Source organism: Hipposideros armiger, unplaced genomic scaffold (assembly GCF_001890085.2).
Source record: "Hipposideros armiger isolate ML-2016 unplaced genomic scaffold, ASM189008v1 scaffold_5, whole genome shotgun sequence".
Classification (NCBI taxonomy): domain Eukaryota; kingdom Metazoa; phylum Chordata; class Mammalia; order Chiroptera; family Hipposideridae; genus Hipposideros; species Hipposideros armiger.
Genome location: NW_017731355.1, coordinates 7,874,289 through 7,900,837, shown reverse-complemented (window position 1 = coordinate 7,900,837; position 26,549 = coordinate 7,874,289). Strand labels below are relative to the sequence as shown.

The following is a 26,549-nucleotide window of genomic DNA, read 5'->3' as shown; positions in this document are numbered from 1 at the left end:
CGGGAAGAGCGCAATGATGGTGCCAACTTGGGCCAGTGAAGCAATGTCCTCCACAACTAGACTGAAGAACAAAATGACAGCAACTTCTCTGTTCCCCTTCCCCCAATTCCCCAGCACTGTTCCCATCCCCCCAATTCCCCAATAAAATAAATAAATAAATAAAAATCTTTAAAAATATGAACCTATGCAAATATAATCAGATAAATAAACTCTTTCTAATTAATTCAGTGCTACCTTGCAAGATTTCTTATAGATTCTTTTAGGAACAATTTAATATTGAGAGAAAAATGTCTATATTTGCAACTCACCACTGGATCTGTTGGATGAAAAATATTTAGTAACCGGTTACAAATCTCTCTGGGCAATATATGGTCTTGACTGCCAGAACTTCCTGGGCGAATGCCACGTAATGCCAAAAACACTGCTAATGGGGATCCCATGCAGAAGAAATTCTCAACCTGAAATGATACAATCATCCAAAATTTTAAAAATGACTACGTGTCTTTCAACAGAATTTGGGTGTAATATATGGTAAAATATAAATAATAAAATTATCTCCAAATATACAGTATTTTGCCATGTATAATGCGCCCTTTTCTGCCCAAGTTTGTGAGGGAAAAATATGGATGTGCATTATACATGGTAGTACTAATTCCGTATCTATGTAAATGTTTTAATTCTTTTATTTATGCTTATGAGTTAAAAGTGTAACTCCAGAAATCAATAATAGTATCAGTATGCAAAATAATACCCTGGAATATGATAATTGGTTTTGTTGATCTTAGATGATGAGTTCTTGGCTTTCTATGATGTGTAAAAATCGTAAATTTGTTACCGGTACATAAAATTTCTTGTACTTTGTATCTGGTTCTTGTGTTTTTAATTATTTGTTACATAAAATTGAAAAACTGGTTGTTGGGAAAACGTAGCTTGAAGTGAGAATATTATAGAACCTTGACTGTTTGACTAATAAAGTTGGACTTGATTTATTTCATAGGTAGCGAAGGATAACAGGATCTGATCCATGTTTCAGGACGTTTGTAAACCTGGTAGTACAAGATTGTGGATAAATTAGAAAATTGAGAGGCTGGTGACTTGACAAGGCAGGAAACTATTGAAAGAGCTTAAGCAAAAGATAATCTGAACCCAGGTAGGAAAAGCTGTTCCATTCAGAAATGGAAATGTTAGAGGACAGGGTTGTATCAACATGACTGAATGGAGATGGGGATAAGCAATGAATCAGAGACAATTCATAACATTTGAGTTTGGATGACTGGGTGGCTAGTGGTTCCATTAACAGGGAACTCTAAGTGAATTCTTTTTCTTTTGTTGTTCATAATAAGTGTGAAGTATCTGTAATATATTTAACAGGTAGCTTAAAATTTAAGGAAAGAGATACAGAACTGGATATGTCATCATCCAAGTCTATATATGGTAGATTTGTGTTACCATTATAGAGGTGATGTGTAAAACCAAAAGAATGGGTAAGATTACACAAGTGATGTGTAAAACCAAGAGAAAGAATAAAACGGCTTTAGACAGAACTATGAGGAATAGCAACATTTGGTTAGCAGGTGAAGGAGGTAAAACTATAAAAGGGAGAGTGAAAGGAGAAAGAGAACCAGGATAATGATATCATGGAAGCCAAGGGAAGAGGGGGCTTCAAGGAAAATAGGGTGGTCAACAGCACTGGATTATACACAGAATGTAACAGCTTTCTCTACTAAATCCACCCTAACTCTCTGAGACGTTCTGTATCTTAATGAGTGAGACATCTCAAATCCACACTTCCCTTTCATCTCCAATATCTAAAAAGTCATCCAACAGATTCTAACATTTCACCTCATCACCTCTCATTTGGACTATATTGTAACAGTGTCCCTGCCTCCAATTTTATATACCTTTAATCCTTTCTCCACAATGCTTCTAGAATGATTTTTCTTTTTATGTAAATGAAAAAAATATATAAATGAATATATATTTTGAAATGGTACCTTTATATTAAAGAAGGTTTGAGAAAGTTTTTGTTTGTTTTTAGAGGACTGGCTAACTTTAGCGCTAATGTTTGAAAACTATAAAGAAAATTAACTTGTGTTAAGAAAAATTTAAAAAATATAAGGAAAAGCATTTGAAATAATAGTGACACAGATAAAAAACACAAATTTCTGAAAGGATTAAGGTCATTTCTTCTATAAAGTGAGAAAATAAAAGGAGAGAGAAACACACAAAAATAGTACAAGGGCTGGCCGAGTGGCTCAGTTGGTTAAGAACTCTCTCAAGAGTGCAAGCTCTGAGCAACAGTGGTTCGATTCCTGGCCCGCGCTGAGCTGCCAACAGGTGGCAGGATGGCTCAGCTAAAAAAACAAACAAACAAACAAAAAATACTACAGAGGGCCAGCCAAATGGCTCGTTGGTTAAGAGTTGTCTTGGGAGCATGAGCTCTGAGCAGCTGGGCCGCTGGTTTGAATCCCACATGGGCCAGTGATGCTGCGCCCTCTACAGCTAAGATGGTGAACAACAGCTCGACCGGGAGCTGGGCTGCAGTGAGTCACTGGCAATGGCGTATGACTGCCGTGAGCTGCCGTAAGCTACCATGAGGGGCCGGCAGTGGGAGAGAGCTGCCTTGAGCCACCGTGAGAGGCTGCCCAAATGCCAGCGACCGATCTGTTTCAGCTGGGAACAGTGCAATGATCACAATACCAACATGGGCCAGCGAAGCAACATCCTCCACAACTAGACTGAAGAACAAAAGGATAGCAACTTGTCTGTTCCTCTTCCCCAATTCCCCAACGCTGTTCCCTCCCCAATTCCCCACTAAAATCCTTAAAAAAAAAATAGTACAGATAGAAGAGAAAGCTAAGTAAATCCTTTCTGCTTTATATACACGTGCATATGCACATATACATCCTAGCAAAATGCTTTACGTTGGTCAGGCACATCATAAATGTTTGTTGTTAAAAATATGGAATAAGTAACTCTTCTTTGATTATGACTGGTCTTCAGTTTAATGGACAAACACACAAAGAAATATTCTGAGGTAAGAGTAATGACTGCTTTAGTGATATCTACATTCACTAAAAATTTTAGATGAAAAAGAGCTTTAGACATTTAGTCTAACCTCCTTGTCCAGGGATGAATAACAGATGAATTCAGAGATATTGAATGATTTGGTTAATGTTACATAACTAGTTAGTGGCAAAGCCTCATGCTCAGAACTAAAGTTTCCCACTCTCCTAAGTTTATAAATATCTTTTTTTTGTTTTGTGTTTCTTAAGTTCAATGGTCACCTATAACAGATCTAACTCTGTATTCTCAAAGTAAATCCATCTGCCAGTTAATAGGCACAGAAAGACTTCTGTTCCTTTTAGAATGCTGGCGTCCTAAATATTAATTTGCCAATTCATCGGATCTTCCTTATTAACTTTCAGATTTTTTTCTTCTGAGTAATTAAATAACAACTAAAATCCATATTATTAGACTAGATATGACTATATGTTAGAAGGATATACAATTATAGTGCATAATTTCTAGTAATGTGACACTGAACTATGAGATCCAAATATATTTAATGGATCATACTCAACTCTCCAGTAAAAAACTCAGGACATAAAAGTTGATTTTTTCTATCAGATCAATCCTACATATTTAACATTGATTATAAATAATAATGGTGGTAGAGATGGAAATTCCAGGTGGGAATGATTTCAAAGATATACTCTTATAGCTTTTAAATATATAACTTTACCATATGGCTTTTAAATATATTTAAAAAAACCCCAAAATCTTTGTAAGTCATGGAGATAGATTCTATAAGAAAACCCTTACTGTTTTAAAAAAATTCTCCATCGGTCCATTACTTAACCTGTATGTTAAGTTCCTGTGATAAAAAATAACCAGATTTTAAGAAAAGATAATCATAGTACATTAGACATGAGCATATATTTAACAGGAAATGAGTATTAGGAAACTTATGTCATACTCCATTTAACAATGCAAATTATTTTTCAGCTATAGGCTAGTACTTTCCAACAGTCAAGTCAATGTTGACATCTCTGCCATTTTTTTTCTTCTAAACCACTGTTTTTGGCAGCTCCATTCTGATGCTCACAATTCTTACCATTGCCCATATCAAATATAAGTCCTTTTAGCTCTTCCTGGTCTTCCACAGCCCCACTGCCCTAAGTCCTGTACATTTTAGCCAAGCTGTTTTGCTCACCCTGCTCCAAAGGAAGCATGTGCACTCTAGAGTCTTGTGCTTTTGTTACACATTTCTCATTGACTGGAATGACAGCTTTCCATCCCTAGAATCAGCATTGATATGCTTCCACTTATTTTTCTTGCTATTCACAACTAGTTGGTCACTAAGGTTTGTTAATTCTAAATACTAAATATTTCCCAGATCTGTCTATTTTTCTTTTCCACTACTGGAGATTATTTTGTGTTTGTCAGAGGTACTATAAAGTTACATCCCTCCATGCTTTGTTTACGTTTTCTTCTACACAGAACAGCATTTTTCCTTTCCTTTACTTGGCAATATCCGATTTACTGATAATCAGTACGAATGTCATTCCTTTATAATTCTTTACAGGCAAAATTCAAACCTCTCTCTCATGCATACATGGTCATTCTGTGTACTGCTAACAGCACCAATAACACTGTATTGTTTATCCTGAAGGCTGGGGAACCATTTTTTCCATTCTCTTCTCTGTAGAACCCAGAAACCAGCAGTGTCAGACATATAGTATGTGTTCAATAAACATTAATTTCAAAAACAATAATTAAGATTTCATTTGAAGCCTATTGTCATGCTTCAAATGATGTTTGGGAAAAAGTGAGATAAAAAATGAAAATTCTTACTTTAAATTTTAAAGCGGGTGTTTGTGTCACAGTCGATGTCTTTAATCCATGGAGCCGTTCTTCTATTTCTCTCAGCCTAGGAACCAGTATGAAATTATGTATACATTTGTATTTATCATAAATATTAGATGCTCACTAGTTTACTAAATTATAAAGAACGTGGTGACCCTTTATCCAATCCCTCCAATTAATGCCTAATGACGGTTTTTAAGTAAAATGCACCTGCTATAGTATAGAAAGTCTATAAAAAGTTTAGAATCTGATTAGTAAAAGTACCCCTACTCTTCATAATACCTGCTGTTAATAGCTTTTGGGGGGATCCTTCAGTAAAATGTGAGGCAAACACAAGCATCTATACATCATATACCTTTAAAAAAGAAATCACACCAAATGTTCATACCATATAAATTGTTCTGTCTTTCTTTTTTCTAGACTTAATGAATCTTAGAGATATTTTCATTTTACTGCCTCCTAGTCTACCCTTCAATCTTTATAATAGTTGTGTAATTGTTCATCATATAAATGAACCACGGTTTATTTAAATCTCCTCCGCTAATGGGTTATTTAGGTTATTTCATTTTTCCCCCATTATAATGTTCCGTATCTACTTACATTTAATAAACAATGGAACTAAGTTTTTTAAAAAAGGTGCAGTTCATTTTCTAGCCTTGTTTAAAATGCTACTCTAAGGCTTGCCAACATGACATTTTCTTTCAAAAGTAACAATTATTTTACAACTATACAATGTATGTATCTAGCCTATGGTAGTTAATAAGATTCTAAACGAAATCCTTAGACAATTTCCAGAAGACTGAAACAAATCCAAGGCTTCCTGAGTAAAAACTTAAGTCAATTAAATTGTTTTTTTAAAATAATGCTATCAAAATGAGTGACTTTTCACTGTTCTATTAAAATCAATTAGATAATCATTAAGAGGACAAAGAAGATAAGAGAACGCAATTACAGATGAGAATAGGGATGTAGCAAAGAACTAAGAGGATTAGGAAGTCCACAAGTGATCAGATAATTATAAAATCTGTCAAAAATAGATTTGCCAAGAAAAAAAGAGCTTTAAAATTATTTTCCAAATTAACAAGAAAGGTAAAAGCCCATCTCTAAGATTAGTAAAACTACAAAGCATTACAAACTGATAAACCTTTTCAACAAGGATTCTATACAGTGACTCAGCTTGGAATAAGTTTTAGATTTCACTGCTAATAACTTGTGAAGGATACACAGAAGGAAAAAGAAGATGACAAAATCATTTTTTTATGCTATGGGAAAATGCATGTAATTAGCAAGAAAATTAAGTCTTTGCTCAATTAGGCATGTTATCTAATAATCTTTGAACAATAATGCTGAACAATATATTTTTCTTTATCATTAAAATAAAAATGTTCTCCTATGAAATCCAGTAATTCCATGAAGACGTTTTAAATTCTTTTAAGAGATTAGGATATTTTACCGTCGTTTTGTTATATAGAGTTCATCAAGAAGCTGTCGTTCTTCATAGGTCATCCATCGTTCATCAGGCAACTCTTCTTCCTTCTGCAGCAACTGTTCATAGAGTCGAACTGGATTCCAGCCAGTCATGATGTCATAAGTGATTACACATCCCAAAGAATGTGACACTATTGAGACTTTACCCCCTTTTTCTTCGAAGTCTGGATTCCGAGAACAGAAAAGGGAATATAATCGATTCAGCTCTTGCTGAAGGCCTTTGACTAGCTGTTTGAAATAAGAGAACATTACCATATTAGTGTAATCAACTGACTACTATAATCTTTATTTCTAAACTCAAATATATTAAGAAAAACACACATTACTGGCCAAATATACCTACGTTATTAAATTTAACTCAGGTGCTTTAAAACCTTGCAGGAAGTGAAGTATTAATATAACCCATATCATCACTACAGAATAAAGGCACATATTCCCCTTTCATACACATAGTTCCTTTCCTACTCCATAAACCAATTATATGAGCCAGCAGTTCCATAGAATTAAAAAAAAAAAATCCATGCAGATTCCAGTAAGATTTCCAAAGAGCCCCTGGAAATTTCTTCTTCAGTGCAACTTAACCATAAGAAATTCTAAATTTTTGTACCTTGTACTTTTTAGGCCATAGTAAATTTCAGAAAAAGAGTACCTGAGTTTCTGATAACAGGTATGCTAACATATTATATCAATATATATTATTACACTATGCATTTCAAAAAGAATATAATGAAATGCTAATATTGATCTACTTGATATTCCAAAATTCCCATTAAGTTGGCAATATATAGATATGAGTAAAAGTTGTTTTATACAGCTGGAACGCAGGGCTTTTTAAAGTTTAGAGGTTAATAATGTGGGAAGTATCTTAGTCATTTTTCTTCGAAATTGAGCATTAATATTACTGAAATATTCTATAAAGTCAGATAAGTAAGGTTCTTTTGTTATTCAAACCCACACTGGGCCCTCACCTGATTTTTAAGGCAGTTCTCTCCTCTTCCTAGCATTCCTTACTACTACTATTTGGTTGTAAATTTCCTGTTTGATATTCAATTTCTCATTTTAGTACTTCTTAATATGCCAGCTGTTACTCTGACATACAAATATTAGTTATATGTTGCTTCCATTTTCAATCCTGTTATTCTGTCTCAAGAGACAACTAGACTTCATCAGATTTTACTGAACATTATTTACCTGCTGACATGAGCTGAAAATCATTTGAGCATTCATGCTTGGCAAGATTAGCAGTGATGTGAACTAGGTATGATGTTCTGACATCTCAGAGCTCTACAATGCAACACTGAGGGTCTGGTCAAAGCTACTGAAACCATGTATTGGGTCTGATGAGATAAATTCAGCCAGTGAAGGAGGGGAAGGACAAGATGAGCTAGTAGCATGTGGAAAGATGATAAGCTGCCTTTTCTTTAGGGAGGAATGCAAAATTTTTACTTTAATTGGAGATTTTAATTTTTTTCCAGGAAAAGCAAAAGAATTCCATGCTTTAGCGCAATGGTTCTCCAACTTTCAATGTGCATCAGAATCACTTGGAGGGCTTATTAAATACAGATTACAAGGCTCCATCCCAGGGTTTCTGATTCAGCAGTTCTGGGGACCACACATTAGAACTGCTGCTTTAGTGGCAAATGCATATAAAAGTTTTCTAACACATGAGTTGTAGCTAATTCTACTCAACATAGTTTAAGGAACAGGCAGTGCGATATGAAATTACATGTTTTGTTCAAAGTGAGCTATAATTAATGTTTTGGACTTGGATAAGAATATCAACTAACTTTTAAAATTTTATAATCTTCCTGATTTACAATCTATGTAAAGGGAAGTATAGAAAAAGCTAGTGTTTAGATAAAATAAATTCCTTTAAAAGCAACATTTATGAATAGTTTTTATTTTTGAAGACTCATACCATGTAAATCTAGAAACACTAAAAGATATATACTTAAGTACTTCTGGCAAAAGGTACTTAATCTTTTTTATTTTTTTTTAATTACCAACTCCTTCAAATTAAAATTTAAAAGTTAAAAAAAAAATCTACCAGTATCTCTACTAGTGATTAATCTATTTCATATTTCAAAAATTTAAAGCATCTCTCATTATAACCCAATACTTCCTTAGTCCAGCAATCACATACAGTAGATAACAAAACAATGGAAATATTTAAGACAGAGAAAATCTATTTGACATTAAAATATTTCACTATGGAATGAAACAGAATGGACAGTTTCTGAACAGCTGATCTTTTCATCTGTTTTAATATTCATACTTGAATAGAAATGGTATTTATGTTTTCTTATTAGAGTCTCTAGATATGGAGACCCTTTAATCTTTGCCTATAGCTCACATATAGAGGAACATTTGTTGTCAAAACATTATGATTTTGAAAGTCACCTTTTAAAAAGTGGCTTTGCACTATCTAAATGCTTTTATAAATCATTTACTCAGCAGCAAAAGGAGAAATCCATCTCTATATTGTATCCAAAAAGTCTACTCTAATTAGGGTTTTTTTTCCTAATTAGATTTCCCCTTCTCCTCTCTGATCCAATTATATTCTCCCAGATAGAATCCCTTTGTGACCAAGTATATTCATTTGGGACATTTGAACCAAGATTAATGATATACCCTGAGATCTTAATTTTATTAGCTCTACAATATTATCTAAAAGTCAGCTAACTTCTTGCACAATAGGCATTAGATGGCTTTTTATAAGTTTAAGTTTCTGATTCTCAACCGCCGATTGAAAGTTAAAATTCATAAAGAAAATCAACCCAAAAGGAAAAATCCAGTAGTTTTAAGAGAGAATTCACACACATAAAATATGGCTGAAGAATATAATTAGTCCTTTGTCCTCCCTACTTCAGGAAAGTTAAATGAGAAAAAGTAATTTAGACAGTTTTAGTCATACATAGCAATTAAACAATTTTCAACTAACAATGGTAAGATATTGCCATGACAATTCCCTTTATAATTCTTCATTTTAAAAAGCCATTAAAAATAAAGTTCAGATGTACACATGATGTACAGTTCTCTCTGGATTTTTCATGTTATTTTATTTAGAGTTGAAGTAAGGGCCAAAGGCTCTCTAATGATGTCTTGCAAGTCTGAAATTAGTTTTTTTTTTTAACTGGTCCTCAGAAAGTGTGACCTGAGAAGTACTGATTTGAACACAAACCTTTTTCCCTAACCATGGGTTTTTAGTAATTCCTCACACAATGACTAATTAAGATCCTCCCATGAGCACTCAGAATCTCAAGTGAAAAGGGACCTCAGAGATGACCTAATTTAAACTGCTGTGAGAGGAGGAGGCCCTTCAGTAGCATCACTGAAAAGCTGCTCAGCATCTACCCCAGTGTCTCCATTCTACAGTGGTCACTTCTATATTTAAAACATTTCCCCCCCCAATTTTATTGAGATATAATTGACACATAACATTATATAAGTGTAATGTACATAACATAATGATTTGACATATGTATATATTGTAAAATGATTACCACAATAAGTTTAATTAAAATCCATCACCTCAAATTAGTTACAAAATTTTTCCTTGTGATACTTCTATTTTTTTTAAGGAAGCTTTAGTTATAACAAAGTTCTTCATTAGTAAACAAATATGTTTCCTTTCCGTATTTTCTGTTCACTGATCCTTATTTTACTTCCTAGAGTTAAAAAAAATAAGTCTCTCTCTCTCTCTCTTTTTCTTTTTTTCACAGTAGCCCTTGAAATACATAAAGACAGATACATACTTAATCACAGCTTGAAAAGCTAAGGATAAGGAATTGTACTGGGAACTTTATATATGTTTGTATCTTTAATCCTCATGACAACCTTTATCTGGTAGGCATTTTATGTCCATTTTATAAGTGAGGAAGCTGAGAAAGTGAGCAATTTGATCTATGGTCACATAGCTGGTTAAGTGGCAGGTTTTGAATCTGTATCTATTTAACTCCAAAGGCTGAGAGGAAGGGGAAAAAGGCTTTCATATGCCTATCAAGGTTCACTCTCTGCCTAGACATGACTTAATCCTAAAGAACCCCTGCTGGCTGTTATTTATCACAACTTCCCTAAGAAAATGTAGTGTTTTAAAAATAATTTTTTCTAGAATATTGCCTAACACCAACCTTGATAATCACGATACTTACTTCATCTCTATAAAGTGGGCTAGTATAATACATTATGTCCATTGCACTGCTGTTCAACATATCCCTTAAACCTCGTACTTTGTCAGGAGTAATGGAATCAACAGTGTCTACAAATAAAAAACAAACAAACAAAACTTACAGAAGGTGTTTTAGGGAAAAAATAAATTGTGAAAAAAAATTACATTCCCTGAAATAATAGCTCTTTAAAGTTGAATTCAAGACTAGCTTTGGATCTAATAAACCATTCCTTCTTGCTAAATACATAGCAAGAAAAAACAGTAAAAGACACAAGGGGACATAAGAAGAAAAGGACCATTAAAGGACGAAGGCCATTATTAAACTTATACAGCCTGACCAGTTTTTGTATGTACTGGCTTTTACATGGCATCTAGGGGCACCCAGAGCAAAACCAGGCCATCTAGATCTATTCCTGGAACAAGTGGAAAGGGACACACAATCTCCCTCTTTCTGTACCTCCTTTTCTGTTTCCTTTCTCTTCTTTGACCTATGCACCTTGAGCCTGGCCATACACATGTGGAATGCCTACCAGCAACAAGCTAAGAAGTTTCCTTAAAAAGATACACTTTACATGTATCTATCTTTAATGAACCAAAGAGCCTACCTGCAAAAGTTGTCAAATTACAAATATGTTCAAAGATAAATTAGCAATGGGCCTCTTCAGTAAACAAGAAAAAGTTGGTGTAATTTACTTTTGAAAAGAAACTGTTACATAAACTGCATTGCTGCAAACAGTTCAGCCTTCTGTGAGTTAAAGCTAACCTATGGAAATTCTACCACGGAAAGGTTATTCTCTTAAAGCCGTAACACGATGATTAAAGATGAAAATTTTGCATTTCTTATAGAAATACAAAAAAGTCCTATGCTTGGATGAATATCATGGTTTGAAAGCACAAGGTGGGCAGGAGAAGGCTTATATTTTAGTGTAGTACACTTTCTTTTATCTTCCAGTTTTTCACTGTACTGGTTTGAATTATTTTATTTTTATTTATTCCCCACTTTTATACAATCTAGTAACGACTGGAAGACAATGATTCAAGCAAAAACCAGAAGTCTTTTCAAAGATTTTAAAGGGAGTATTGTGTCTATTCATGGGTAGCACAACATGTTTATAGCCTGTATATCCCTAAATGATTACACGCCCCCCACCTGCTAGAAGCAAGCACCAATGAGGTCTGTGTTAATCACACTCTTGCTTTTCCTTATAGATTTCCTTATGTCCATATTAATAATTTTAGCCAATACTGTAGTATTTATTATGTGCCAGAGCCTAAATATTTTATTTCATTTTCTGTTTCTGAACACTATGTAAATTGAGTTATTGTCCATGGTTTGTTTCACCTCCAATATTATGCTTCTGAGATTCACCCACGTTGATGCATATAGCTGTAATCTACTAATTTTCACTGTTGTGCAGTAGTACCCCACTCTATATATATTTCACAATTTATCCCTTTTCCTTTGAAAGACATTTGCATTGTTTCTGGTTTTCTGCTAATATAAACGATACTACTACTAACAGCTGTACATGTTTCCTGGTGCACATGTGTAAGAGTTTCTTTAGGGTATATATATCTAGGAGAGAAACTGCTGTGTCAGAGGACACATGCACATCTGACTTTACAAGATAATGTCAAGTTGTCTTCCAAAGTGATTGTACCAGTTTACATTCCCACTAACAGAGAGTGAGACTCTTCATTGCTGCACATCCTCAACAATACCTGGTTATCACATTCTTAAATTTTTGCCTAACTGATGGTTGTGACTATTTCACTGTAGTTTTAATTTGCATCTCCTTGATTACTAGTGAGATGTACATTATATATTATATAAAATATATTTAAAAATTTATATATTATATATAAAACATACACATATATACACACACATACGAGTATAAATATGATATATGTATGTGTGTATATATGTGTGCATCTAGCATCTCTCTCCATTTAGGTTTCCCCTTCTTTATTCTGGATATTAAACCTCTGGTGGTTATATCTGTTGTTCTGTTGCAACATCTTTTCCCCGTTTCTTGTTTGTCTTTCACTCTTTATAAAGTTTATTGAGAAATAGAACTTAATTTTAATCTAATCAAATTTATCCATGTTACTTTAAACAACTATAAAGTTGTGTCTTAAGAAGATACTCTTGTATATTTTTTCTAACAGTTTTTAAAGTCTTGGCTTTCATATATCATGTCTTTGATATCATGTGAGGTAGGGGTTGGTTTTACTTTTTCCCCCACAGGATAACCAGTTACTAAGCACCATTTATGGAATAGGTCATCCTTTCACCAATGATCCACAATGCTAGCTCTGTCATGTATCAGGTTTCCAAACTAAGCACAGGTCTGTTTAGGGAGGTTCTAGTCTGATACACTGGCCTGTCCTTGTGCCAGTTCTAAACTGTCTTAATTATGAAAGTTAAATAATAGGCCCAGCTATCTACAAGAACATGACTCGCCCTCTCCTCTTCTTTTTCTGTATTTCGGCTATTTGGGGGCCTTTGCTCTTCTATAACAATTTTAGAATCAGCTTCTCAAGTTTCATGAAAACCTCTATTGGGATTTTGATTGGAGTTGCATGGAAACTATAAATCAATTTGGGAGAATTAATATCTCTCGGATAGTGAATCATCCAATCTAAGAAAAGCATCTATCTTTATATTTTATATTTAAGTTGTATTTAATATCTTTAACAGATTTTTTTATTTTTAATATAAATATACATATTTTATTAACTTCTAGGAACTTTTTACTTTTTATGCCATTTCTAATTGTGCTGCTACATAGAAATGTAATTAGTTTTATATACAGATCTTATATTTCACAACCTGATAAACTGTCTTATTAATTCTAATAATTTTTCTGTAGATTCTTTTGGATATTCTGTGTAAACAATCATATGACCTGCAAATAAAAATATTTTTTCCATTCCTTAAAACTATTATTTCTGTTTCTTATTATATTGGCTAAGACTTCAAGTAGAATATTTGTTAAAAGAGTGACACCCTTAGCTTCTTCCTGATTTAAAGGAAATGTTTTTAGCCTTTCAATACCAATGAACGCGATGGTGTTTGCTGTAGATAAATACCTTCTGTCATTTTTAAATTTACAAACAGTAAAATAAACTCTTAGTTTTAATGCATATATGATTTTACATAACTAGCTCCATGATCAGGATACAGACTGTTTTATCACCCTAAAAAACTCCTGCATGCCACCCTTCTAAATTCAAATCCTTGCCTTCCCCTAAACCCTGGCAACCACTGATCTGTTCTCTGTCCCTATAGTTTTTGCCTTTTCCAATGTCACATAAAGGGAAGAATACATTACATAACCTTTGAGATTGGCTTCTGTGATACTGTGATATAAAAAGAAACATGTATTTGGCCTTTGTCCCTGATTTCTGGCACAAGGTTCCTAAAACTATGATTTCCTAAGTGATAGGGGTGAGAGGTATTTTTTTTATTATTCATAAAAAGCCTCTTTCAATCATAGCTGAGTTTTGCTAATGAAGCGGCTCTTGGGAGGATGGAGCTGGTTGCCAAAGGCACCAACCATGTCATTAGAGAGTTTAACTTCCTATGTCATCCCCCTGACCACTTGGGAAGGGGGAGAGAGTCTGGAGAATGGGCAAACTGCCAACAGCCAATGATTTAATCAACCATGCCTACATAATGGAACCTGTATAGACACCCTAAACAACAGGGTTTGGGAGCTTTTAGGTTGGTGAATATGTGAACATACTGGAAGGGTGCTGTGCTCAGAGAGGATGTGACATCTCTGTGCAGCCTTCCTCATACTCTGCCCTATGCAGCTCTTTGTTTGACTGTTCATCTGCAGCCTTTGTAATATCCTTTAAACCAGTAAATGTAAGTAAATGTTTCCCTGAATTTTGTTATGGGACCCCCAATTTATAGCTGGTCAGTCAGAACTACAGGTGACAATCTGGGACTTGCGACTAGCATCTGAAGTCAGGGGAGTCTTGTGGGACTGAGCCCTTACTCTGTCTGCATTATATCTGGGTTAAATTGTAGGACACCCAATTTAATTGTATGAGAACCCCCCCACCTCCCCACATTTGGTGTCAGAAGTATTGAGAACAGGGAGAAACAGTGGTGTTTTTCCTTTAGCTTCTTTCACTCAGTATAATGCTTTCAAGAAGATTGTATCACTGTAGTATAAACCTAACAGAAAACTATGAACTCATGGGTTTTATTAAATGTTAAATTCATCCATGTTGTCTACATTCCTGAGCAGCCTAAGAAATGTATCTGAGTGAATGGGAGAAGGCCAAAAGATAGTGTTTTTATACTAAAACTTTATATACGAGCTGCTGCTGCTGCGGAGTCTTCTTTGGTCACTAGTTTTTTTTTTTTTAACTCTACAACTTTTGATGTCATTTTGGTTTATAAGCTATAACTGACATTCCTGAGTCAGAGACAGAATCAGACTTGGGAGAATCCTTGGAAATCATCCAGGGAGGCAGTTCAGCAATGTGATGAATAAGGGCTCTGGCGTCACATGAACCTAGACTCTCTCTACTTGCTATTCTTAGTACATTCACCATTTACTGAGTTTCAGTTTCTTTAACAGTAAAATAGAGACAATAAAGCTTTGTGGGAAAGTTAAATGAGATAGTCCATGTAAACTGAACTGCAGAGTGCCAGGCACATAGCAAAGGCTCCACAAATGGCCGCTGCTGTTGTATCTACTATAATGCTCTCATTTTCCAGATTATGTAAATAACCTAAACATTCTATTTTAATGGTTTTAATATTGAAAGGATACAACTATGTGTAAAGAAATGCCTCTTTTGGCTAACAGCTCTTTAAGGAAGGATACGAAAATGATTTAAACAAATATATTGTACATTTTCTCTATACTAGGTCATAACTCACTAGCCCAGGAAATGCAGTAACAACAACAAAAGAAAAAAACCTGACCTTTTATCTTCCAAATATAGGGGAGGAAAATTTTAGGAAGAAAATGCAAGCTCATAAGGAATTGTGACAACAGTGTTTTAAAAGTATTGACAAGTTACTTTTCTGTCAAAAACTTTAAAAAACATTTTGTTTCCTCCACATGCCCTGTACTTCCACCCACTAATCCAGAGGGCATGCATGAAAACTGTGCTATCTGTGAAATCTCTGTGGTAGTCCAAAACGACATAAATTAATATAATTATTTTAAAAATCAATGGATTTTATTTTTTAAATAATCTAGAACGAAGAGTTAATATACCTCAAGACAACTGAATTAAAGACACTTTGTTCCCAATGAGCATCACTTTGTTGCCATTGGATAAATCACTTAATTTTTAAACAAAATATACCTCCATCAAGAGTAAGTTTCGACCGCCACTCAACAGGCAGAAATTCAACATGTGTTGCATGGTTGAAAAAATGCTTTTCTTCTATTTTTCTAGCAGCTTCTCTCATCCTAAAAAAAAAATAATAAAAACAAAACTTTATCAGAGTAACTTTACACATGTATTTATATGGTATAACATTTCTTTAATTATAATACTTCCACTTGCTTATAACTTCATCCAACTGTGCTTCAGGTGACACTACGCTATGCAATAATGTGCAATACTAGGACACCTTCATTTCAAAGCATATTTGGTCCCTGCCAAATGGTCCTTCATATTTGATCCTGTACAAAATATCCACACTTAAAAAAACGTTGCTAGGTTTAAACAGTGCATAACATTTATTTATACTTTTGGATTACAGGATTAATACATAAAAGGTTTAGTAATTGTGTTGTGGCTGTATTGCCAATAATAACCTTTCTCGCCTCAGTAGGTGTGCCTCGTCATGGCACACAGGGGTAGGTAGATGGCCAGGTGTGGACTAAAAGTCTCCATGGGCTTTTGGACAGGACCAAATGTCTGCTAATCTCGTGGACAGCACCACCACAGTCAAGATACAGGATAATTCTAGCATCCTCTCCAACTCCATCATGCGGTCCCTTTGTAGTAGCACCCTTCCCCCATAATACTTCAAAGCAGATCCCAGGCCTCACATTGTTTCATCTGTAGTTTAGTATATATTTCTAAAATGTAAGAAAAACATAACCTATTCAGTACTATTACACCCAAAAAATGAATAATTCTTTAATTTTGGCAATTGTGTAGTGCAGTAGTCCCTTTTCCTCAGTTAGATTGTAAATGTTAGTTTATAATAACATTAAAAATATTTTTTACACTGCTTTGAATTGAGCTCCAAAGACAGTCCACACATTATAATTGGTAGATATGTCTCTTAAGTGTCTTTTAATCTATAAGTTCCTCTCTCCTTTTTGCTTTATAATTTTTTTTCATCCTGTAATTTTTAATGACTCACTACCTCCCCATGGTGCTATTTAACATGTTTTTTGTCCTCTATTTCCTGTAATCTGCTAGTGACATATAGGGGTTTGATCAGATTCAAGTTCTACTGTTTTGACAAGACTACTACTACTCCCTAGGAATATGCATCTGGTCTCTCTTTTTCGTGATGCTAGCAGTTATGATGATCATTGATTAGATCCATCAGATATTATGGTTGCAAAAAGATGCTTCTTAAGTGCTATCACTCCTTATACTTCTAGAAAGAGAAACTTCCTCACATCAGATATTTGCCTGCTTTGTGGTACAATCAGTTTCTGAGAAAAGGAAAGATAAATGGTTAATTCTTCCCTTTTATTAACAATTTTCAAAATACTGAGTTGGTAGGCTTTATATTTTTTTGACATCATTACTAACTCATAGATTTAAAAATATTTGGTGTTTAAACCCACTGTAATCCGTACTGATGCTCAAATTGTCTCCTTTTTTGGGGTCAGTCTATTCAAGTCGACTTCTGTGTCCTTTTGACACAACCTCATTAGTTGTTTCTTTTTAAACAATTCAGTGGCTTTTAGTATATTCACAGAGTTGCACAACCATCACCACTATCTAATTGCAGAACACTTTCATCAGCCCCAAAAGAAACACCATACACATAGCAATTCCCATATTTCTTTCCCCCAGGCCTTGGCAACTATGAATCTACTTTCTGTCTCTATGGATCTGCCTATTCATATGAATGGAATCAAACAGGACATGTGGCCTTTTGTGTCTGGCTTCTTTCATTTAGCATAACGTTTCACGGCTCATCCATGTTGTACCATGAATCAGTATTTCATTGCTTTTTATGTTTGAATAATGTTCCATTGTATGGATATACCACTTTTGTTTATCCATTCATCAGCTGATGGACATTGGCATTATTTCCATTTTGGGGGCTATTAAGAATAATGCTACTATGAATACTCTGTAACAAGTTTTTGTGTAGATGCATATTTTCAATTCTCTTGGGTACAGACCTAGGAGTAGAATTACTATGCTTAATGTAATTTTAATGTATATTTTATATGCATGGTTGAGCATTTCCTTTTCTGGGAACTAGCTGTTCACAATGTTAGCCCATTTTTCTATAAGATAGGCATTTCTTCCTTTACTTTTAGAATTTCTTTATATATTACAGATATTATCAGTTTACCTGTGATATAAGTTGTACATGTTTTGTCTGTTTGTCTTTTCTTATTTATTTATTTATTTATTTATTTACCATATGGCTTTTTGAGACAATACAATATTTATCAATATTTTTCCTTATTGCTTCTGATCAAGTCATACTCAGCCCAGTTTTCTCTATTCTTAAGGGTGTAGAAGAATTCATACTCCCCTCAATCCTACCTTTTAGGAATCCTACCTTTTAAATCCATAATACTTGTATGGTTTCATTTCTTACATTTAAATGTGATCCAATTGAAATTTATCTCAGTGTGAGAAATGGACCCACTTTTATTTTTATCCATATGGTTATCTAGTTATCCCAACACTATTTGCTAAAAAGTCTACCTTTCTCCATTTCTAGTATTTTTTAAAAGGAATTATTTACAATACAATACAGTTGACCCTTGAAATACGTGGGTTTGAACTGCTCAGGTCCACTTATATGTGGACTTTTCTTCAACTGACCACAGTTCAATTGACCTACATACTCTCGTAGTTCAAACGTGTTGTTCAAGGGTTAATAGCTGGCAGTTGGAAATCTTCGTATGTGGAGGGCCGACTGTAGTTACATGTGGATTTTTAACTGTAAGGGAGGTCAGAGCCCTAACCCCCATGTTGTTCAAGGGTCAACTGTAATATTTTGATTGTATATCCCCAAAGTTTCCATTTTAAAAAGTCTACATACATTCTAGGTTGCCAAAAAAGTAAATCTGCTTCCCTTATCATCACTGAAAATAAAGATGATAGCTAAAACTTCATACTTGAAGGCATGATCTGTCTTAATACTCAGAGTCTAAAAGTCGCCCCCAACCCCCAAGCCCAGCAGATACTCAGTAATGGTTACACATACATTCTATAAGTTTCTGTGTCATCTTTTCAAATGTTCAGTTTTAACAAGTACGAATATATACAAGAAAAAACCTACTTTAAGATTTCTAATATTTCAGTCACTTTTTTGATGGTTACACATTTCTTATATATTTCATTATGATATAATCATTAGGAAATAGTATGGGTGTTGTCATCTGAATTTACAAAAAGAAAAGAAGTGCATTTAGACTAATGGTTCTCAACCATAGGCAATTTTTTAGAGATATTTTTTGGGTTGTCACAACTAGAGGTTCTATTTGCATCTAGTGGGTAGAGGTCAGGGATGCTGCTAAATATCTTATAATGCAGAGATCAGCCACCCATAACAAAGAGTTTTCTGGTCAAAAACATCAATAGTGATGAAACTGAGGAACCCATTTTGAGTTACAAACTCAGAAACAACATCTGCTTAAAATACTTTCCTTTTCTACAGTAAACTTACACAATCCTACACCCCAAGGTGTAGTTCTCAAATGGTCACATATGTAGATATTGGTTAGGCTAGGAGGTATGTCTACTAAATCACTTGGCTGTAATTATTAAATGACTTTAAAAAAAAAGGAAGGATGGAAGAAGATAGGGATGAACGGAGTTTAGATTCTACACTACATGGAGAATGTATTTATTCATGAAAACACTCACATGGCCGTATTTTTGATAATTCTCCCTTGGTCCATCTTCTGCCCAATACCATGTACAACAAATACAATATGAGTAGTCTGTGATGGCTTGTCTTCTAATGTGGCTTCTTCTACATAACCTCTATGAAGTCTGGTCCCACTACTTGATGCTGTAGAAAAATTATGAATCTAAATTCACTATTTATTCTAGAAACAGTATTTTCACAATATATTGAAAGAAATGAAAAAGAAAAGGAAATATTAAAAGAAAAATTCACTGGGTTGGGAAGGGATAAATTTGTAAGATGATGTATATTGATTGGCTCTGATATGAAGTGCTAAATTAGATATGACACCAAAGCTAGAAACTATAAGGAAAAAGAAAATGACAAACTGAATGCATACAAATGCTAAACTTCTCTATAAAAATAATACCATGAGGCAAAAATAAAAGACGACAAACTGGGAAAAAGTTTTGCAAAATATGATGTATAGTAAGTTAATTACCGAGTATACAAAGAGAGCTTACTAATCAAAAAGTGAAAAGACAATCACTCAAATAACAAAATGTGCTAAAGATATAAGGTAGTTCACAAAACAAATACAACTGACTAATGAACATATAAAAAGATATTCAAGCACATCTGTTATCAAAGAAATTAATGCAGTAAAAAAACTTATATCAGACTTGACAAAATTAAAAAAAAATTTTTTTTTGTAATGATCTTACGTCTTCCCCAAGTACCATTCTTTCCTTTCTTTCTTTTAGTCAAACTTATATAAAGAGTTGTCTATTAACCCTGCCATGTCCATTTCTTAACCGTGTACTTAAGCTTCAATCCATGCCAATCTGGTTTCTGCCTCATCAATCCATCTAAGTCACCAATGACCTCCATTTCACTAAATCCAATGGAAAATTTTCAGTTTTCATCCTCGATACCAAGTTTCAATTGCATTTTTTATTTTCACATGACTATCTCAGGTTTGATGGCTTTTATGCTTTTAGAAGTATACAAGATATTTATTAATCTTGTCAGATCATTCTAAATATATAATTATTCACTGATGAATACATGTCAACTCAATCACCTTGTTTCATTTAATAGGGCAGTAACTGTCATTAAATATAATACATATTTAAAATATACTAAAAATAGAATTTGAATAGTCTATTCTGAACACAAAAGAAAAATTCAGATTCCCCAAATTTTGACAAACTATAGTAACATTAAACAATTACCTTTAGAGAATCCCAGTTTTTGGGTAACTGTTCTTGCAATTTTAGATGTTGTTGCATCACTATAAAGATATACTTCATCCACACTGTGCCAGTCCACATGGTTTCGACTCAACTTGAAACTATGAACAGCTGTTGCAGAAAGGAAAAACTAATTTTAAGATCTGCAAGACAAACTTCATTTGTGTGAAAAATTATAATACATAGATTTATGAATCAATATTTGAACTCAGTTCAATAAAAAACTATGTCATTGAAACACATACTGATGTGAAGAAAGTAATAGATAGGGCCTTTATTTTATAAAGGATTAACCATGATATAAGGAATGGTAACTTTTTAGAACAATATGGAATAACTGGCTTAACTACCATAATTTTAACCTCTAACACATAATTAATATAAGGTATTTTTGGAATGGGTATTAAAGCCAATTATCACTGAATATTGCTCACCAGAACAGAAATCCAAAGTTGAAAATGTTTTAATAAGAAATCAAATACATTTTTTTCTACTATGATGTTGAAGTCAGCATGGCTATTGCATTTCTGTAACTGAGGTAGGTTTGTAAAAATGAGCTCCAAAAAAAAAAAAAATCAAACGTATATGCCTCAGGAACACATGAGCTCTGTGAGGCAGGGACTATGTCTTGATCATTTTGAATCACTAGTACCAGTGTCCTAGCACAGGGCCTCACACGTACCACAAATGTTTTTGGGAGCAATAGATCAAGAAAATTGTCATAATGTGTCCACCAACTCATAATTTGATAATTTGTATATTATAAAAAACTTAAACTTTTCCTCTAATTCACATACCCATCTTTAGAAAAAACTAGGCTCCTTCAAATCATTATCCCTGATTTAATTTCTTAAAATCCTCTTTAAGCAAAATATTATCTCCCATTATATATAAAGACACAGAGGTACAGAGAGAGATTAAGTGACTTGCCACAAAGCTAGTTACTGGCAGAGTCTAACTCTTCTGATTTGAAGATGGTTTGAAAATAATCTCAAGCTAAACATGAAAGGATACAGATCTGGTCAAGATCTAAGATCCTAAGACATTTTTATGAAAACCTATTTCCTCAGAAAAGTAAATCCTTTCCAGGAAAATGTACTTCTTAGTTATGTTAAAAATGTAATTTCAAAAATGTATGAAAAAACCATTTATATTTTACTTACCTGCTAGGATATATTACTAACATTGAACACAAGACCAAGATGCAATTAACATAACAAACAATATCTTCCGTTCCCAAAGAAAACGTACAAACTCAGTTTTTTAAAATAAAAGAACTTTTCATAAATTAAAAAAAAAAAACCCTTTTGCTTAAGTTTAACAATTATTTACTTTTCTAATTCTATATCCAATCCAAGTCACTATTTTAAGCCTTTTTTATGTAATGTTTCTAAATCACAGTTTTGTTAAAATAGTTTTGAGCAATATGTGGTTAAAACATTGAAACTACAAGATCAAAATATTAAGAGAACACAGTGTGTTAGACCAACAAAATTTCATTCCTCCTTAAGTAATCCACATACTGTCTTAAAGTAAAACATTTTAATACTGGCAAACATCTCATTACTGGGCTATACACGTCATTTACAAATGTTTACACCACTTATAATTAAGTAACACTTAACAAAATAGAACAATGGATATGTCCCATACTTTATATACTAATACTAATAATATTTATGCTTTAAATACAACTGAATGCTCTAAATACAACTAAATACTATAAGCCAGGAATATAACTACATGGAGAAGTAAACTACGATTACTGTACCTTGGGAACGCTTTCGTTTAAGACCTGCCGCATCTGTACTCTCCTTATATCCTCTCCATTTGAACAGACAAGGGAGGGAGAAGGGAGGGAGGTGGTAGACAACTAAGAAAGCAAAAAAACTGAGCTTCAAAGTAAATTTTAAATGAGGTTTGCTGTTTTGCCTTTCTGTGCTATTAACTCTAAAAAATGAGCTGTATTTGACAAACATTATTCTAAATGCTTTATTTATATAATTTCTAATGAAAACTCAGTGAAGCAAAACATTAGTTTAATGTTTATCAAATATATGCTCAGCTTTTACTGAAAAAAGGCAAATGACATCTAAATTTATCAGTTAAAGACAAGTGTGCAATCACCATTTTAAATGTCTTTGCACAGATAGAATTAAAAAATAGAACATGGCATTTTTGTATGCGCATGGGATTTATAAACCCCATCTTTACAATGCTAAGGTTATTTACTCTCACCAAATTTGTGACTATGACATAGCCAACAGCTGATGTGCAAAGAGACTGCAATAAGTAACACTGTAAATACCCAATGCAGCTTTCACGAGAAGATATCACAGTATACATTCCACCACATGCTTTCCACTATTGAAGTATAATGGAGCCTTCCCACAGAAACAGAATCACCTTTCATAGCTTGCTTCAAGTTGTTAAACGACTTTTAAAAATTAAACTTTAAAATAAAATTGGAAGCTATGCTTTTAACTGATTTATTAATGATAAAATAATGAAAGATTTATTAGTGATAGAATAATGAAAAAAAAGGGTCATTAATAAAAATATATGCTGTGGTATCCTGTAAGCATGAAACAGACAACACAGAGTAAAGCTGGACATAGGCTTGATATTTGGCAAATCAGTAGATAACCTTAAGTCAACATTTCCAGTGTCAAATATTGCTAGTTATATGTCAATTAATGTCTATATATTTTAAGTAAGCAATTATTTTAATGTCCAGTTGAACTGAACCTTACAAATCAGTTCCTTACCAGTTCAGTTAGTGAACCACAGAACCTTCAGGATTTAGTTCATATTTATGTTCTCATACATTTGATTTTCATCCTCACTCCCTTCCACATTAATGTGACATTCAAAGGTTAAATACTGCTCGATATGAAAATATTTAATTCCTGTTGTAGAATACCAGACATAAAGATCTGTTGTATATACAGATGGCATATATTTAAAGATTTGTGCAATAAAGGTAACAGAGATGCTTACAAGGCACTTAATAACTACATATAACTATATGGCTACAAAAGACTAGCATAGACTAGGATTAAAAACTGGGTTGTAACATGAAGATTATACAAACATTTCAATGTCACAGAGGGGTGAAAAATGACAACTGAAACAACTCTCTTCACTGAAAATGTTTCTTCGTTCATGTGCCTTCTGGTCAGTTACTGAGGAACAGATGGATCACTTACAGTAAACATTTTTAAACAAAATTTCATTAGGAAAAAGCTAACATATCCAAGTACCTCAAACTGACATAAATTTAAGACTTACTACTCAAAGAAACAAAACCTAGATTTTCTAAATGCACTAATAAACTAACATGAACCAATTCCATATTTGCTAAAAGAGAACTAATGTGAAACACATGGACCATCTGACCAGACTTTAAAATTATGCAAATGCTTTCAGAAAGCTAGTCGTCAAGATATAAAACCGACTTTCCTTTCTAAAGGAATAGTATAATTTAGTTTTTTTGTTTTGTTTTGTTTTTAAAAAAACTAAAACCCCCATATACTAAAAACAGAGAAGTACATTTATTTGAAACATTTTCACAAAATTAGACATAGTTCTTTACCTTCTCCTCAAATTTAATTCTTGTTTTCACCTAAAGTCATTTGCTCTATGTTACAACATCCTGTTAGCATGCATAGCTAGAGAACTTAGTTTTTTTTTTGACCCAAAATACAGAATTAGGTGTCCTACCGTAAGTGTAGTAGCGATAGAAAGGGTTTAACTATCAATCCAAACAGGGATCACTGTTAAAAGAAACTCAAGTCCCAGAAAGCATCCCTTTTCTCTTTTTTTAAAAGGAAGTTTTAGTTAGGAATTCTTATGTAGTGTTAGCAAAAAGTATGCATAAACTCAAAATACAACTGAAAATGCTTACTTATTAGATGCTAACATTTAATACAATTTTCTTTTATATATTAGTATTACACAGCAATGAAAAAGATTTAACATTAAAATATAGTATTTCCATTAAGTTTCCTTACTATAACTCATCTCTTAAAGAAATTTTCTTCAATCTATAATTCTGAAAGCAACAGAGTATCAAAAAAGGGAAAAGGGGGGTTGCTAATAACATACTAATCTCTAGAATGGAACAACTCAATAATTTTTCCCTTTATAAACTAGCTGGCAACTCGGATAACCTCAACTTCAGGGGAAGTAGGCTTGCACATCTCAAACCTGCAACCATAATGAGAAAACTGGCAATTTTCTTGGATCTCAGAGAAATCAAGTGAGATAAATTTATATAAAAATGAAATAATAACTAAAAGCTAGAAGATAGCAATCCTTTAACTCTCCTCCCCTCTTCTCTCCTGTCCCAGTTTTTTTGACTTTTGAAGTTCTATACTGAGTTTGGGATATCCTTATTCAGCAACAGTAACAAGAATACATACTTGAAATGCCAAATGGCTAAATGTAAATCCTTACAGATCTACCAACACCTGTGCTGTCCCTAGCACTCCAAATTAGCTTGAACAGTAAAAAGTCAAATTTTAACTTTCAACCCATCTATGACATTACACTGATAGTGTGACTGCTGTAGACAGCATATAGTGAGGTCCTACTTTCCTAACTAATCTGTCAATCTCTGCCTTTTAATGGGAGGTTAGTTCACTTTAATGTATTCACCGTAGTTATTGATATGGATGTATTTAGGTCTACCATTTCCCATTTATTTTCTCTTTGTCCCATCTATGTTTTGTTTCTTGTTTCTTCTTCCCTGGTTTCTTTTGGATTAATTAAATATTTTTTTCCTTTTTTAATTCCTCTACTGTTTTTTTTTTTAAACAAAACCTTTTTATTATGGAATAAATTTAGACTTACAGAAAAGTTGCAAAAATAGTAGAGTTATCATATACCCTTCAATCAGCTTCCTCTAATGTTAGCATAACTATAGTACAATTGTCAAAACTAAGAAATTAACATTGGTACAATACTATCAACTAAAATATAGACTTTATTCAGATTTCTCCAGTTATCTTACTAATGTCCTTTTTTGTTCTAGGATCCAATCCAGGGTACCATGGTGCATTTTGTTGTCATGTTTCCTTAGCCTCTTCTAAACTGTGAGAAAGTTCTCAATCTTTCCTTGTCTTTTATGACCTTGATACTTAAAAAAAATTTTCAACTTAAGGTATAACTGACAAGTAAAATGATAAAGTATTTAAAGTGTATATGTGGTGATGATATACATTGTGAAAGGATTCCCCCCATTAACTATGACCTTGACACTTTGAAGAGTACTGGTCAGTTATTTTGTAGGCTGTCCCTCAATTTGAGTTTATCTGATGTTTTCTCACAATTGGATTGAGATTATGCATTTTTTGGCCAGAGCGAGATGCAGGCTAACCTTTTTAGTTTAACTGTTTTATTTAACTCATTCCTCCTTGGATAAATTAGAAAATGAATGAAACACAAATCTAGTACTAGGTTGAAATGTTTACAAAATTACTTATTTGAAGGGCTGGTTTTATTTGTAGGATTCATCCCCAGTGAAACTCCACTTCATTTGTTAGGCTACTAGATAAATGTCTCCTAGCCTAGGAGTGGGGTGGTTAAGAGAATTAATTTTTATTTTAACTCTCAGAGAAAATGAAATTTAGATTAAAGTATCTAAATCACAAATTTTTATTTGATTGCTAAAAAAGTTATGCTAAACTTTTATTAATCTATTTCATTTAATGCTTACTTTGAA

General features: G+C 33.3%; 1 protein-coding gene across 7 annotated transcripts in view; it reads right to left on the bottom strand.

The window, feature by feature from the left end:
- The window catches only part of DDHD1 (DDHD domain containing 1), a 72,737-nt gene that overhangs the window by 14,857 nt on the left and 31,331 nt on the right, over positions 1-26,549 (bottom strand). For 4 of the 7 annotated variants that reach the window (XM_019645398.1, XM_019645408.1, XM_019645418.1 and 1 more), the window contains 7 exons: positions 20,807-20,935; positions 19,589-19,736; positions 15,866-15,972; positions 10,509-10,615; positions 6,323-6,585; positions 4,858-4,933; positions 309-458 (listed from right to left, as the gene is read on the bottom strand). In XM_019645398.1, the coding sequence (XP_019500943.1) occupies positions 309-458; positions 4,858-4,933; positions 6,323-6,585; positions 10,509-10,615; positions 15,866-15,972; positions 19,589-19,736; positions 20,807-20,935 (980 nt within the window). Of the gene's footprint in view, positions 1-308; positions 459-4,857; positions 4,934-6,322; positions 6,586-10,508; positions 10,616-15,865; positions 15,973-19,588; positions 19,737-20,806; positions 20,936-22,595; positions 22,698-26,549 lie in introns of all 7 variants that reach the window. The other 3 variants (XM_019645367.1, XM_019645376.1, XM_019645387.1) reach the window with 1 other exon arrangement.